Consider the following 12,501-nt stretch of genomic DNA (forward strand, 5'->3'; position numbering starts at 1 on the left):
CTTCAAGCCATCGGTTATGCTTTTGGCATGCGTGCCCATCTCACAGCAGCGGTGAAAAACCAAGTCAAGCAAATGAACTCTGAGCTTGCCGTCATTCCCGGAGGCTTGACTAAAGAACTCCAACCGCTGGACATCGGCATCAACCGGGCGTTCAAAGTAAAGTTGCGAGCTGCATGGGAACAATGGATGATCGATGGCAAACACAACTTTACGAAGAGTGAGAGGCAGCGCCGGGCGAGTTACGCCACAATTTGTGAATGGATTGTGGCTGCTTGGACGAACGTGTCTGCTTGCACTGTTGTTCGAGCTTTTGGCAAAGCCGGCATCATTTCTGTGGAGCCACATGGCAATGAGAGTGACTCTGACAACGAGAGGGAACCCGGCGTTTTTGATGGATTACTGGTACTTGCACAATTGTTCAATTCTGATACAGAAGATGAGGACTTTGATGGATTTCTGGGTGATGATTGATCGAAAAACGTGAGTACATTGTAAGATGGCTAAATAAAATACAACCGAAGTCAGTTTTGCTTCCGTTGCCTTTTTAAAAACGTGTTTTTAGCGTGTATCCGTATGTCTTGGCATGCTACCGTATGCTTCAAGCTAAAGTGTTTTTAGCGTGCGCGCATGCATGCCGTATGTTTAAGCTGGCGTATGTTTTACCACTGTAAAACTGTGCGCAATAATACAGTGCGTTTTGTCTATGTGTCAAATACAGAAATAGCACCCGATAATGAGACTGCGCCCAACAATACGGTGCGCCGAATGGTCGCGAAAATACAGTACTCCCTCTTCAAGCTCTGTGGATTGGCCAGTCAATTAAAGCTAGTTGGTAAACTTGTTTCATAATATATGCCCTGCAATTGGCAACAGTTGAAAACGACTCATGTTGTGTTGGTCTGTGACTCCACTCCAGATTTTTTTAAAATTCAGGTTTGTATCCAAAGGTACTTGGTAAACTTGTTTCGTTATGTACATGGTGCATTTAACAAGACAGCTGTAAATGGCTCGTGTTGCATCATTCACTGCATGTTTATGATTTTTTTTTGTGTGTGTGTGTATTGTATTCACTCTCTCATGCACTTAAAAGTATTCATGTTTTGACTTGATAAAAAAAACTTGTTCTTAAATTGTTCATGTACTTTTACGATGAAAAAAAAAACTCAATTTTGAGACTATGCTGGAAATATTTATCCATACAGTTAAGAACATTAAAATAAAGTAATAAAAACATGTTGCTTGAGTGTTTCTTTTAGTTTTGTGATCCAAAACATGTTGAATCTGATTTTGAGGATGTTCTATAAATAGTTTTTAAATAAATAAATACAGCTTCTCTTGATCAATCAATGTCAATTTCAGACTGAATGTAATGTACTGATTTAAACCCCCAAACATTTCCGGTTGACCCATGCCAACTTCCAGTTTATGCTCCAGCCACTCTGAGTGCAGATACAGATGTAGATATTTCAGATGGGTGAACAGATACAGACAGTTTGTATACTCGCTCAACACTCGTACAATGGTACCTGTACTTACATACGTCTCTTCATACGAAATTCTCAAGTTACGAAATGCCTCAACAGGAAAACATTGCCTCTCGTTACAAAAGAAATTTCAAGATGCGAAAGGTAAAAATACAGTATGGGTTGCCATTCGCAGCTCCAAGTTTCTTGAACGCAGCATACTTATAGCTCCTCTGCCATTGGCTATTCCCGAACATCATCCTGGCATCTACCGTATGTGTCTGTGTGTCGATAGATAGATGTGTGTTTATGCAGCTTTCTCGTCATCCGCCCCTGCGGACCATGAGGCGTTCCAATAGTTTTACATAAATGTGAATCCCCAGAAAAAGTGTTCACCAGTTGGGCAATCGCTCACTCTGCTGATGTTTGCCTTGGACATTTTCAAAGCATTGTTAAAATCCGACAAAAGCAGATGTCCTTTGCTCAGTTCTTTACAAAATGCCAGGCAAAAACAACTTCTGAGAGAGAACATCAACTAAAGAGGACAAAAAAAATTATGAGGACAGAGTTAAAAGTTAAATGACCATCATCTTCATTAATTACTCTATTCTTTGTTTTATACATTATGGACATAATGTGCAAGAATCTAATTTCTAAAATGTATTTGTTATATATTTTGATACATGTTTATGCTTTAGAAAACATTTATGTCAAAAATTTGGGGGCTTGGAACGGATTAGGCCATTTACATGGAAAACTCGTTTCTACTTACAAAATTTTCTAGTTAACAAATTTCTTCCGGAACCAATTAATTTCGTAAGTAGAGGTACCACTGTATTTACATCTAGATGTGTTTAAGAAGTTAGGACAGAGCACCTTTTGTATGGAGCTACCCACTTTTCAAGTGAGCAAAAGCATTTGAACAGCCATTTTCCAATTGACTTAAAGTGAATATATTTAATATTGAGTAACACAACCCTCACTTGCAAAAATTGCATCAAGCATACGACCCGGTGACTTCACTAGACTGTTCTATTCTTCTTTTCAAATGCTTTTCCGGGACTTTATTGCAGCTTTTTTAAGTTTGTTTTGTTTTGGGGGTTTTCTCCCTTCAGTCTCCTCTTCAGCAGGTAAAATGAAGACTCTATTGGATTAGGGTCTATTGACTGACTTGAGCAGTCTGAGACCTTCCACTTTTCCCACCTGATGAAGTCTAGGATATCCTGAAATTGCGATCCCAAATAATGAACACAAAGTCAAGAAAAGCCATCAAAATCGCTCAAAATTTGAGTTGTGGCCATAAGGTGGTCAGTGCCTGTCGGCAACAAACCCGGAACCCGCTGGTTGACACTGGCGATAACGGATACCATCAAGTTGAAGAAGTAGTCCTATCAGGCTGCTTTGGCCTGTCGGACTCCGGAGGGAGCTGACGAGTACTGGCAGGCCAAGCGGAAAGTAGTTTTGGTGGTTGCTGAAGCAAAAACTCAGGAATGGGAGGAATTCAGTGAAGTTGTGAAACCGACTTCCAGACGGTTTAGAGGAAAATCTGGTCCACCATCCAGTGTCTCACGAGGGGGAAGTAGTGCACAGTTAACACTGTGTATAGTGGGGTTGGGGGCTGTTGCCGGACCCATCACGAGTATCTTTTATTGTCAAGGCTTGTTGGTAAGGACCATAGATGAGGCTGGGATCATCGATCGAGAGCATCTACTTCCGGCTCAGCTCCCCCTTCATCACAATGGACCGATTCAGAGTCCGCAGCACTGCAGATGCTGCACCAATCCGCCTGTCGATCTCTCCGCTCCATCTTCCCCTCACGAGTGAACAAGACTCCAACATACTTGAACTCCTCCACTTGGGGCAGGATTTCATCCCTGACCTGGAGAGGGCACTCCACCCTTTTCTAACTGAGGACCATGGCCTCAGATCTGGAGGTCCTAATTTTCATCCCAACAGATTCTCACTTGGCTGTGAACTGGTCCAGTGAACCGAGTGATAGGAAAGCCCCCGTCAGAGACCCCAGATGCCGATTCCTGAAGGGAAGGCATGTCGGTGGAGTTGAGGAGGTCTTCAAAGTATTCTCTCCACCGATTCACATCGTCACGTATCGAGGTAATCACCACCTCATCCCTACTACACACAATGTTGACTGCGCACCGCTTCCCCCTCCAAAGACACCGGATGGTGGACCAGAATTTCTTTGAAGACTCCTCCTATGCTTGAATTTTTGCCTCAGTGACCACCAGGGCTGCATTCTGCTTGGCCATTCAGTACCCATCAGCTGCCTATGGAGTCTCACGTACAAAAAAAGCCTGATAGGACTCCTTCAGCTTGACGTCATCCCTCACCACTGGTGTCCGCCAAAAGGTTTGGGGTTTGCCTCGAAGACAGGCACCAACCACCTTACCGCCACAGCTCCAGTCAGCCGCCGCAAAAATGGAGGCTTGGAACATGGCCCACTTAGGCTCAATGTTCGTCACCTCCCTCGGGATGTGGACGATGTTTTGCCGGAGATGGGAGTTGAAACTCCTTCTGACATGGGATTCTGTCAGATTTCCCAGGAAATCCGCAACCCCTGCTGCTGTGGCAAACTGCAAACTGTCCTCAGGGGTGGAAAGGACTCAAAAGCCACAGCCATGAAGGCAGTTCGGCACATGAAGAGTGCCTGTGGTGTGTGCGCGCATGCGTGCGTGTCTGTGTTCAAATTGAAAATGTAATTGAATTTAGTCTTTTGTGTTTTGAATTAGTTTGAATGTGTTTTGCCTGAATTTCTCACGGCATTCCTGATATTCAGTTAAATTATTCAAATCTGTATTCATTCAACTGAATGATAAAATATTGTTTTATTCTTTAATAATAGCACATTGTTGTGTACATCTTTATAAATTTATTACTGTATATTTAAAATAGATTATTCTATTAATTTAATTAAAAAATATTCATTACTCACATTTATAAACTTATTTTCACTTCCTGTTTGTCTTCATCTTCGAGAATATTTAAATATATACCGGTATATCGGTATATATAGAAATACATACATTGTATAGATATATATATACACATACAGATATATCTCTGTGAGTCAATTGACGGAGGCCCAGAGAGGTGTGATGAAAAGGAGAGGTACATCCAGATGACCATACCTGAAGCACTCGAAACTGCCAAACAAAGGCTACAAGCCTTGTCCAGCCGCCTAAAGCGGTACACGAAAGAGAATGAGGCCAGACGAATAAACAGGCTGTTCGCAACACAACCTGCGAAAGTGTACGCTCAGTGGCAGGGTCCTAACAACAGAGCTGACCCACCAAGACTGGAAACTGAAAGGTACTGGAAAGGCATATGGGAGAAGGAGGTTGCACATAACAGCAGTGCACAATGGCTGGTGACTTTGAGAGAGGAGCACAGCAACCTCCCTGAACAGAACCCAGTTACCATAACAGTGGCAGACATACAGGAAAGAGTCTCAGATATGAAGAACTGGACAGCACCAGGCCCGGACATGGTCCACACCTACTGGCTAAAGAAACTCACAGCACTCCATGAGCGCCTAGCAGCACAAATGAACCAGCTGCTGAGGGATGGGACTCACCCAGGATGGCTAACCGAAGGGCGAACGATCATGATCATGAAGGATCCCTCAAAGGGTGCAGTCCCATCCAACTATCGGCCAATAACCTGTCTCTCCACAACATGGAAGCTCATGTCAGGCATCATTGCGGCTAAGATAAGTGAACACATGGATCAATACATGAGCGAAGCACAGAAGGGCATTGGTAGAGATACCAGAGGAGCCAAACATCAGCTCCTGGTTGACAGAACAGTCGCACAAGACTGCAGGTCCCGACGTACCAACCTGTGCACAGCCTGGATTGATTACAAGAAAGCCTATGACTCGATGCCACATACATGGATCACTGAATGCTTGGAGTTGTATAAGGTGAACAGGACCCTAAGAGCCTTCGTTGCGAACTCGATGAGGATGTGGAAAACCACACTTGAAGCCAATGGCAAGCCACTTACCCAAGTGTCCATCAAATGTGGCATATACCAAGGTGATGCACTCTCCCCACTGCTGTTCTGCATAGGACTGAACCCCCTAAGCCAAGTAATCACCAAGACAGTCTATGGATACCGCCTCAGAAATGGAGCTACGATCAGTCACCTCCTCTACATGGATGACATAAAGCTGTATGCTAAGAGCGAAAGGGACATAGACTCCCTGATCCACACAACCAGGATCTCCAGCAGCGACATCGGGATGTCATTCCGGCTTGAGAAATGTAGTCGGATGGTGACTATGAGAGGAGAGGTAGTCCGCACTGAAGGGGTCTCACTCCCCGAAGGAACAAGAGCAGACATTGAGGACAGCTACAAGTACCTCGGTATACCCCAAGCCAATGGCAACCTCGAACTGGCAACAAGGAAAGCAGCTACGGCCAAATACCTCCAGCGAGTGAGGCAAGTCCTAAGAAGCCAGCTCAATGGCAAGAACAAGACCCGGGCAATAAACAGCTATGCCCTGCCAGTGATCAGATACCCTGCAGGAATAATAAGGTGGCCAAAGGAAGAGATTCAGACCACGGACGTTAAGACCCGAAAGCTCCTAACCATGCATGGAGGGTTCCATCCCAAATCCAGCACCCTGAGACTGTACGCAAGCCGAAAGGAACGAGGCCGGGGACTAGTGAGTGGGGAACAGAGGATGAGGCGCTGGAAGAGGGACCATCATGTGGTGCTTGTAAATTTCCCCAGTGTGGGACAAATAAAGGATATCTTATTATGGGAGGACAAGCCCCTACATGGGATGTACCACCGGACCATAACTGAAGTGGCTGATCTCAAGAAGTCCTATCACTGGCTAGAGAGGGCTGGCCTGAAGGACAGCACAGAGGCACTCATCCTGGCTGCTCAGGAGCAGGCCCTGAGCACCAGAGCCATTGAGGCCCAGATATACCACACCAGACAAGACCCAAGGTGTAGGTTGTGCAAAGAAGCACCTGAGACGATCCAACACATAACTGCAAGGTGTAAGATGCTGGCAGGGAAAGCCTACATAGAAGGCCATAACCAGGTGGCTGGCATAGTCTACCGAAACATCTGTGCGGAGTATGGACTGGAAACCCCAAGGTCAAAATGGGAAACACCTCCGAAGGTGGTGGAGAATGACAGAGCGAAGATCCTGTGGGACTTCCAGATCCAGACTGACAAGATGGTAATGGCGAACCAACCAGATATCGTGATCATAGATAAAAGGGCAGAGGAAAGCCGTTGTAGTGGATGTAGCGGTCCCAAGTGATGGAAACATCAGATAGAAGGAACACGAGAAACTAGAGAAATACCAAGGGCTCAGAGAGGAGCTGGAGAGAGCCTGGAAGGTAAAGGTGACAGTCGTGCCTGTGGTGGTCGGAGCACTCGGGGCAGTGACCCCCAAACTACATGAGTGGTTGCAACAGATCCCAGGAACAACATCGGACATCTCAGTCCAGAAATGTGCAGTGCTGGGAACAGCAAGGATACTGCGCAGAACCCTCAAGCTTCCTGGCCTCTGGTAGAGGACCCGAGCTGAATGAGGGACGGACACCACCCGAGGGGTGAGACGAGGATTTTTTTTTTTTTTTTTACAGATATATATATATATATATATGAGGGCGGCCCGGTAGTCCAGTGGTTAGCACGTCGGCTTCACAGTGCAGAGGTACCGGGTTCAATTCCAGCTCCGGCCTCCCTGTGTGGAGTTTGCATGTTCTCCCCGGGCCTGCGTGGGTTTTCTCCGGGTGCTCCGGTTTCCTCCCACATTCCAAAAACATGCATGGCAGGCTGATTGGACGCTCTAAATTGTCCCTAGGTGTGAGTGTGGGCGTGAATGGTTGTTCGTCTCTGTGTGCCCTGCGATTGGCTGGCAACTGATTCAGGGTGTCCCCGCCTACTGCCCGAAGACGGCTGGGATAGGCTCCAGCACCCCCCGCGACCCTAGTGAGGATCAAGCGGTTCGGAAAATGGATGGATATATATATGTACAGGGTTCGATTCCAGCTACGGCCTCCCTGTGTGGAGTTTGCATGTTCTCCCCGGGCCTGCGTGGGTTTTCTCCGGGTGCTCCGGTTTCCTCCCACATTCCAAAAACATGCATGGCAGGCTGATTGGATGCTCTAAATTGTCCCTAGGTGTGAGTGTGGGCGTGGATGGTTGTTCGTCTCTGTGTGCCCTGCGATTGGCTGGCAACTGATTCAGGGTGTCCCCCGCCTACTGCCCGGAGATGGCTGGGATAGGCTCCAGCACCCCCCGCGACCCTAGTGAGGATCAAGCGGTTCGGAAAATGGATGGATGGGGATATATATATATACTGTAGATAGATAGAGCACCCTATAGTTTACATTTTTAACTTGTTCAGTCAATTATTCTTTCTTTGTACAGTCAAACCTCAGTTTTCGAACGTCTCTGTTCTCAACCAAATCGGTTTTCGACCAAAAATTGAGTTTTTTTATGCCTCGGATTACGACCGGAATTCAGTTCTCGACCGAACTGAGCACACTTGAATTTGCCACTCGACTTCTCTCTACTTCCTTACACGAGGAAGTGACGCTTCCTCAGGTTGACGAAGAAGTGATGCCTCCGTTGTGAGCAGACTTGTTCAATAAAGATTTTTAAAAAAGCAGACGTGTTTGTCGAGATTGACATAAATTGGACTGTTATTTATACATGGCACCAAAGAAAGCAAGTGGAAGTCGTAAAGCTGCTGAAAAAAGAGGAAAATAGTGCACAAAACTATTAAATTTAAGAAAGATTTGATAGTGAAATATGAATCAGTCTGTGTTGGCTAAGGAGTTCGGCATGCCGAAATCATCAGCATCCTAAAAAAGAAAGACTATCATAAAGTCAGTGATGTGGCTAAAGGATCCCGTGTGAACAAAGGCCACAAATATTAGACGAAGTGGAGAAACGTTTGCTTATTTTCATAAATGAGAAACAGATAACAGGGGACAGTCTTAGTCAAGATACGATTTGTGGCAAAACAAAACAATTGTATGGAGATTTGATTTAAAAAAAAAGGATCCTAGGATTGCTCCTGAAGAGTTTGATTTTAAAACAAGCAGAGGATGGTTCGAAAAGTTTGTTTTTGTTTGTTTGTTTGTTTATTGAACATAAAACATATATACAGTAATAATTTGACAGAAAATAAGGTAGATAAAAAAAGTAAAAAGAAAGAAATCAATCTTCATTCAACACAGTTATTATGTTCAAGGGAGTAGGAAGAAGTAAAAAACTTATCTAGTCCTACCCCGTTATGTGATTGTATCTAATAAATCATTTTTATATCAATCAGAAAAGAAAAAAGTAAGAAGAAAGAAGTCTCCATTAAGGCTCATACTTTACCCTTAACCGTGATATTTTTACAACTTTTGGTTTGTATCGGGATTAAATACTTCCACACCCTGACACTCTTGTGTCAATTTTCTCTTGTATTCATAATGGATATTTATATACCTTTCTCTATTTATCAACTTAGTTCTGATTTATCATTATATTTAATGTTTTGAATTTATCATTTTAACTCTGATTGATGTAGGTTGTTTGTACTATTTTTTTGAATTTGTTTTTGAACTCAGCAAGCGATTTACTCATTTTCAGGTCCGTTTCGAGATTATTCCACAGATTAACACCTTTGATAGATACACTTCTTTGCTTGATGTTTGTTCTTGTTTTGAGTTTTTTTGAATAAGTTGGTACCTCTTAAATCATAGCTGCTTTCTCGAATTTCGAAAAACATCTGAATGTTTTGGCAGAGCAGGTTATTGTGTGCTTTGTACATTAATTGGGCGATTTTAAAGTCAACCAGGTCATAAAATTTCATCGTATTTAATTTGATAAATAGTGGATTTGTGGGTTCCGTATATTTTGATCTATTAATAATTCGAATTGCTTTTTTTTGTAGGTTGAGAATAGGGAGTGTGTTTGTTTTGCAGGCATTTCCCCATATTTCCACACAGTAGGTCATATATGGTAATAATAATGAAGTGTATAATGTGTACAAAGATCTCTTATTTAGCACTTCCTTGGTTTTGTAGAGGATCCCTACGGTTTTGGCTATTTTTCTTTTTACGTTATCGATATGTGGCTTCCAACATAGTTTTGAGTCTATTACTAATCCGAGAAACTTGGTTTCATACGCTCTTTCTATCTCAATTGAGTTTACCATAATTTTAGCTTGGTGTTTGATTGGTCTTGTGCCAAAAACAATTAACTTCGATTTTTTCAGGTTAAGTGACAATTTATTTCTGTCGAACCAGTTTTTTAATTTGTTTAATTCGTTTTCTACGGTTGTCAGGAGCTGTTTCAGATTTATTCCAGAACAGTAGAAAGTTGTATCATCAGCAAATAGGACACATTTAAATTGTTTTGTGACCTTGCAGATATCATTTATATATAAGATGAATAGTTTTGGACCAAGCACTGACCCCTGAGGAACTCCGTGAGTGATTTTCAGTTGATTCGTTTTTTTATTGTTGAGTTGCACGTACTGATATCTGTTTTCTAAATAACGTTTTATCCATTTATAAGATACACCTCTAATGCCATATCTTTCTAGTTTTTTCAATAATATACTGTGATCTATTGTGTCAAAAGCTTTTTTTAGATCTAGGAAAACCCCAACAGTAAATTCTTTGTTGTCTATATTAGTGGCTATTGCTTCCACAAACTCCATAACTGCCATTGAGGTGGTCCGTTTTTCCCTGAAGCCATATTGATTCTCACTTAACAGCGCATGCTTTTGTATAAAGCTATCAAGTCTGCGAGAAAATAGTTTTTCTAATATTTTGAAAATTGTGGTAGTAGTGATATTGGTCTATAAGTTGAGGAAAAGAAATGATTTGTCATGGGGAGGCAGCCAGTTCAGACAAGGAAGCTGCTGAAAAGTTTAAAGTTGAGTTTGAAAATCTCATCAAGGCCGAGAAATATCTTCCCCAGCAAACTTTTAATATGGACAAGACTGGACTTGTGTGGATAAAGCGGTTCAGAAAATGGATGGAGGGATGTTACCTCGTACCGTAGTGTAGGATTGCAGACAGAGCGTCCTTAGTTACAGCCATTACTTTAGGGTTTATAAATTCAAGGTGTAAAAGAATGCAATCCACAATTGTCATGATGAGAGAGAGAGAGAGAGAGAGAGAGAGAGAGAGAGAGAGAGAGAAAGAGATGTTCAATTTTTTATGTTACAATGTCAAAGTTTATGTTAAAATTGGTAAAAATAAAACATACAAAATGTTTGTAGTTTATTGTTACCTGCTTTCTTATTACCCATGCATACAGTTTATGGTGTAAAATAGTTGAAAAATGCTTTTAAAAAAGTTATTTTCTAGATTTGGAACGGATTAAATTTTTTTACATCCATTCTAATGGGAAACATGGTTTCGGTCTTCAAACAATTCGGTTTTCGAACAGCCTTCTGGAATGGATTATGGTCGAAAACCGAGGTTTGTACCTTATGTGAAATTTTATTACACATACATGTTAAATATTGTGAAAAAACATTTTTATTTGACCCACACCATTAAATACATGAGCATAAAATATCAAGAGATCATTTCATAATACTCCAATTGAAACGAGGTAACGACTGTTTCTTTGAAACATAGGCGAAATAACATGTCTCAAGATGTCTGAAGACATTCAATGTCTTCAAGACAAAAAACTCCCATGTGCTGCTCTGTCATGTCTAAAGAAAGTGGTGGCATCTTCTAATGTTGGACTTAAGACGGCTTGATTTTGGTTATTCAGAAATCTTAAGACATCTAGAGACACTTTGAAAAAGCTGTCCTTTTTGCAAAGTACTTCCATTCCGTTCGTAGTCATTTTGCAATGGTGTAAACACTGCATTTTGAATCTCAGAAGCTGCTCAGAAAAAAAATACATTAAAAAGGTTTGTAGTGACCCAAAAATTATGAAATAATAAATAAAATCAATTAATCACACAGCCATAATTAAGATGAGATAACAGACTAAATGTAAGCAAAAATTATCCATTGCTAAATGGAGTCATTTACAGCATATACAGTAATCCCTCGTTTATCACGGTTAATGGGGACCAAAACCACCCTCGATAAACGAAAATCCGTGAAGTAGTGACCAATTAACATATAAAAAAAAAATATTGCCCCGCGTGGACCTTTGCGCTTGAGCAGAGCGCACTAACACACACACCCCCACACACACACAGGCCAGCGATCCCGCAATGTACAGCAGTCGGGTTTATGATGAGTCAATTAAGACAATTAAGGATGAAAGAGACCTGCTTTTGTCCTTATAAGCCTCCTCTATCTCTCTCTCTCTTTCTCTCAGCAACACACATACGCTCACCTGCTCGCCCATGTGTGCACCCCACGTGGACCTTCCGTGCTTGAGCAGAGTGCGCGCACACTAGCACGCATAGTAAACAACACTTAGACACAGATTTTTGCGGACTTAAAATTTTTTTTAAACAAAAAAAAATTTTTTTTACGAATGTTTGAAAAAATCCGCGATGCACCGAAGCCACGATAAACGAACCCCAGAATAGCGAGGGATCACTGCAATCCAAGAGACCACTGACAAATCCCCAAATTCCTTGAAACAATCAAACACATCTTTATGTTGTTATTTTATGTGTTTATGATATACCTGAATTGTTTCAGCTCGCTTATGTCTCCATAGGCAAGGTTTAGCGTTTCAGGACGACTGGCGTAGAAGTAGTCCTTGTATTCATCCCACCATACCTCCACAACACGAACATAATTCTGCAAACATGAACACGTTATTTATATTTGGTTCAAGTAATTTGAACAAACAAAAACAATGTACAAACAATTACCGTATTTTCCGCACTAAAAGGCGCACTGAATTATGAGGCGCACCTTCAATGAATGGCCGATTTTGTATTTTTTTTTCATATATTGGTCGCACTGGATTATAAAACGCAATCTACAATGCATCCACTAGATGGAGCTATGCTTCTTCTGTTGGACTCGAGAAGCGTTCATGACCGTCTCCAAAAAACGTA

General features: G+C 42.1%; 1 protein-coding gene across 1 annotated transcript in view; it reads right to left on the bottom strand.

Moving 5' to 3' along the window:
• galnt7 (UDP-N-acetyl-alpha-D-galactosamine: polypeptide N-acetylgalactosaminyltransferase 7) overlaps window positions 1–12,501 on the bottom strand; it is a 73,836-nt gene that overhangs the window by 12,771 nt on the left and 48,564 nt on the right. Inside the window, exon 10 of the mRNA XM_086119473.1 lies at window positions 12,123–12,238. Coding sequence (XP_085975599.1) covers window positions 12,123–12,238 — 116 coding nt within the window. The remainder of the gene's footprint in view (window positions 1–12,122; window positions 12,239–12,501) is intronic.

Source organism: Hippocampus guttulatus, chromosome 9 (genome assembly GCF_054856545.1).
Source record: "Hippocampus guttulatus isolate MCC_2025c chromosome 9, RoL_Hgut_1.0, whole genome shotgun sequence".
NCBI classification, from domain to species: domain Eukaryota; kingdom Metazoa; phylum Chordata; class Actinopteri; order Syngnathiformes; family Syngnathidae; genus Hippocampus; species Hippocampus guttulatus.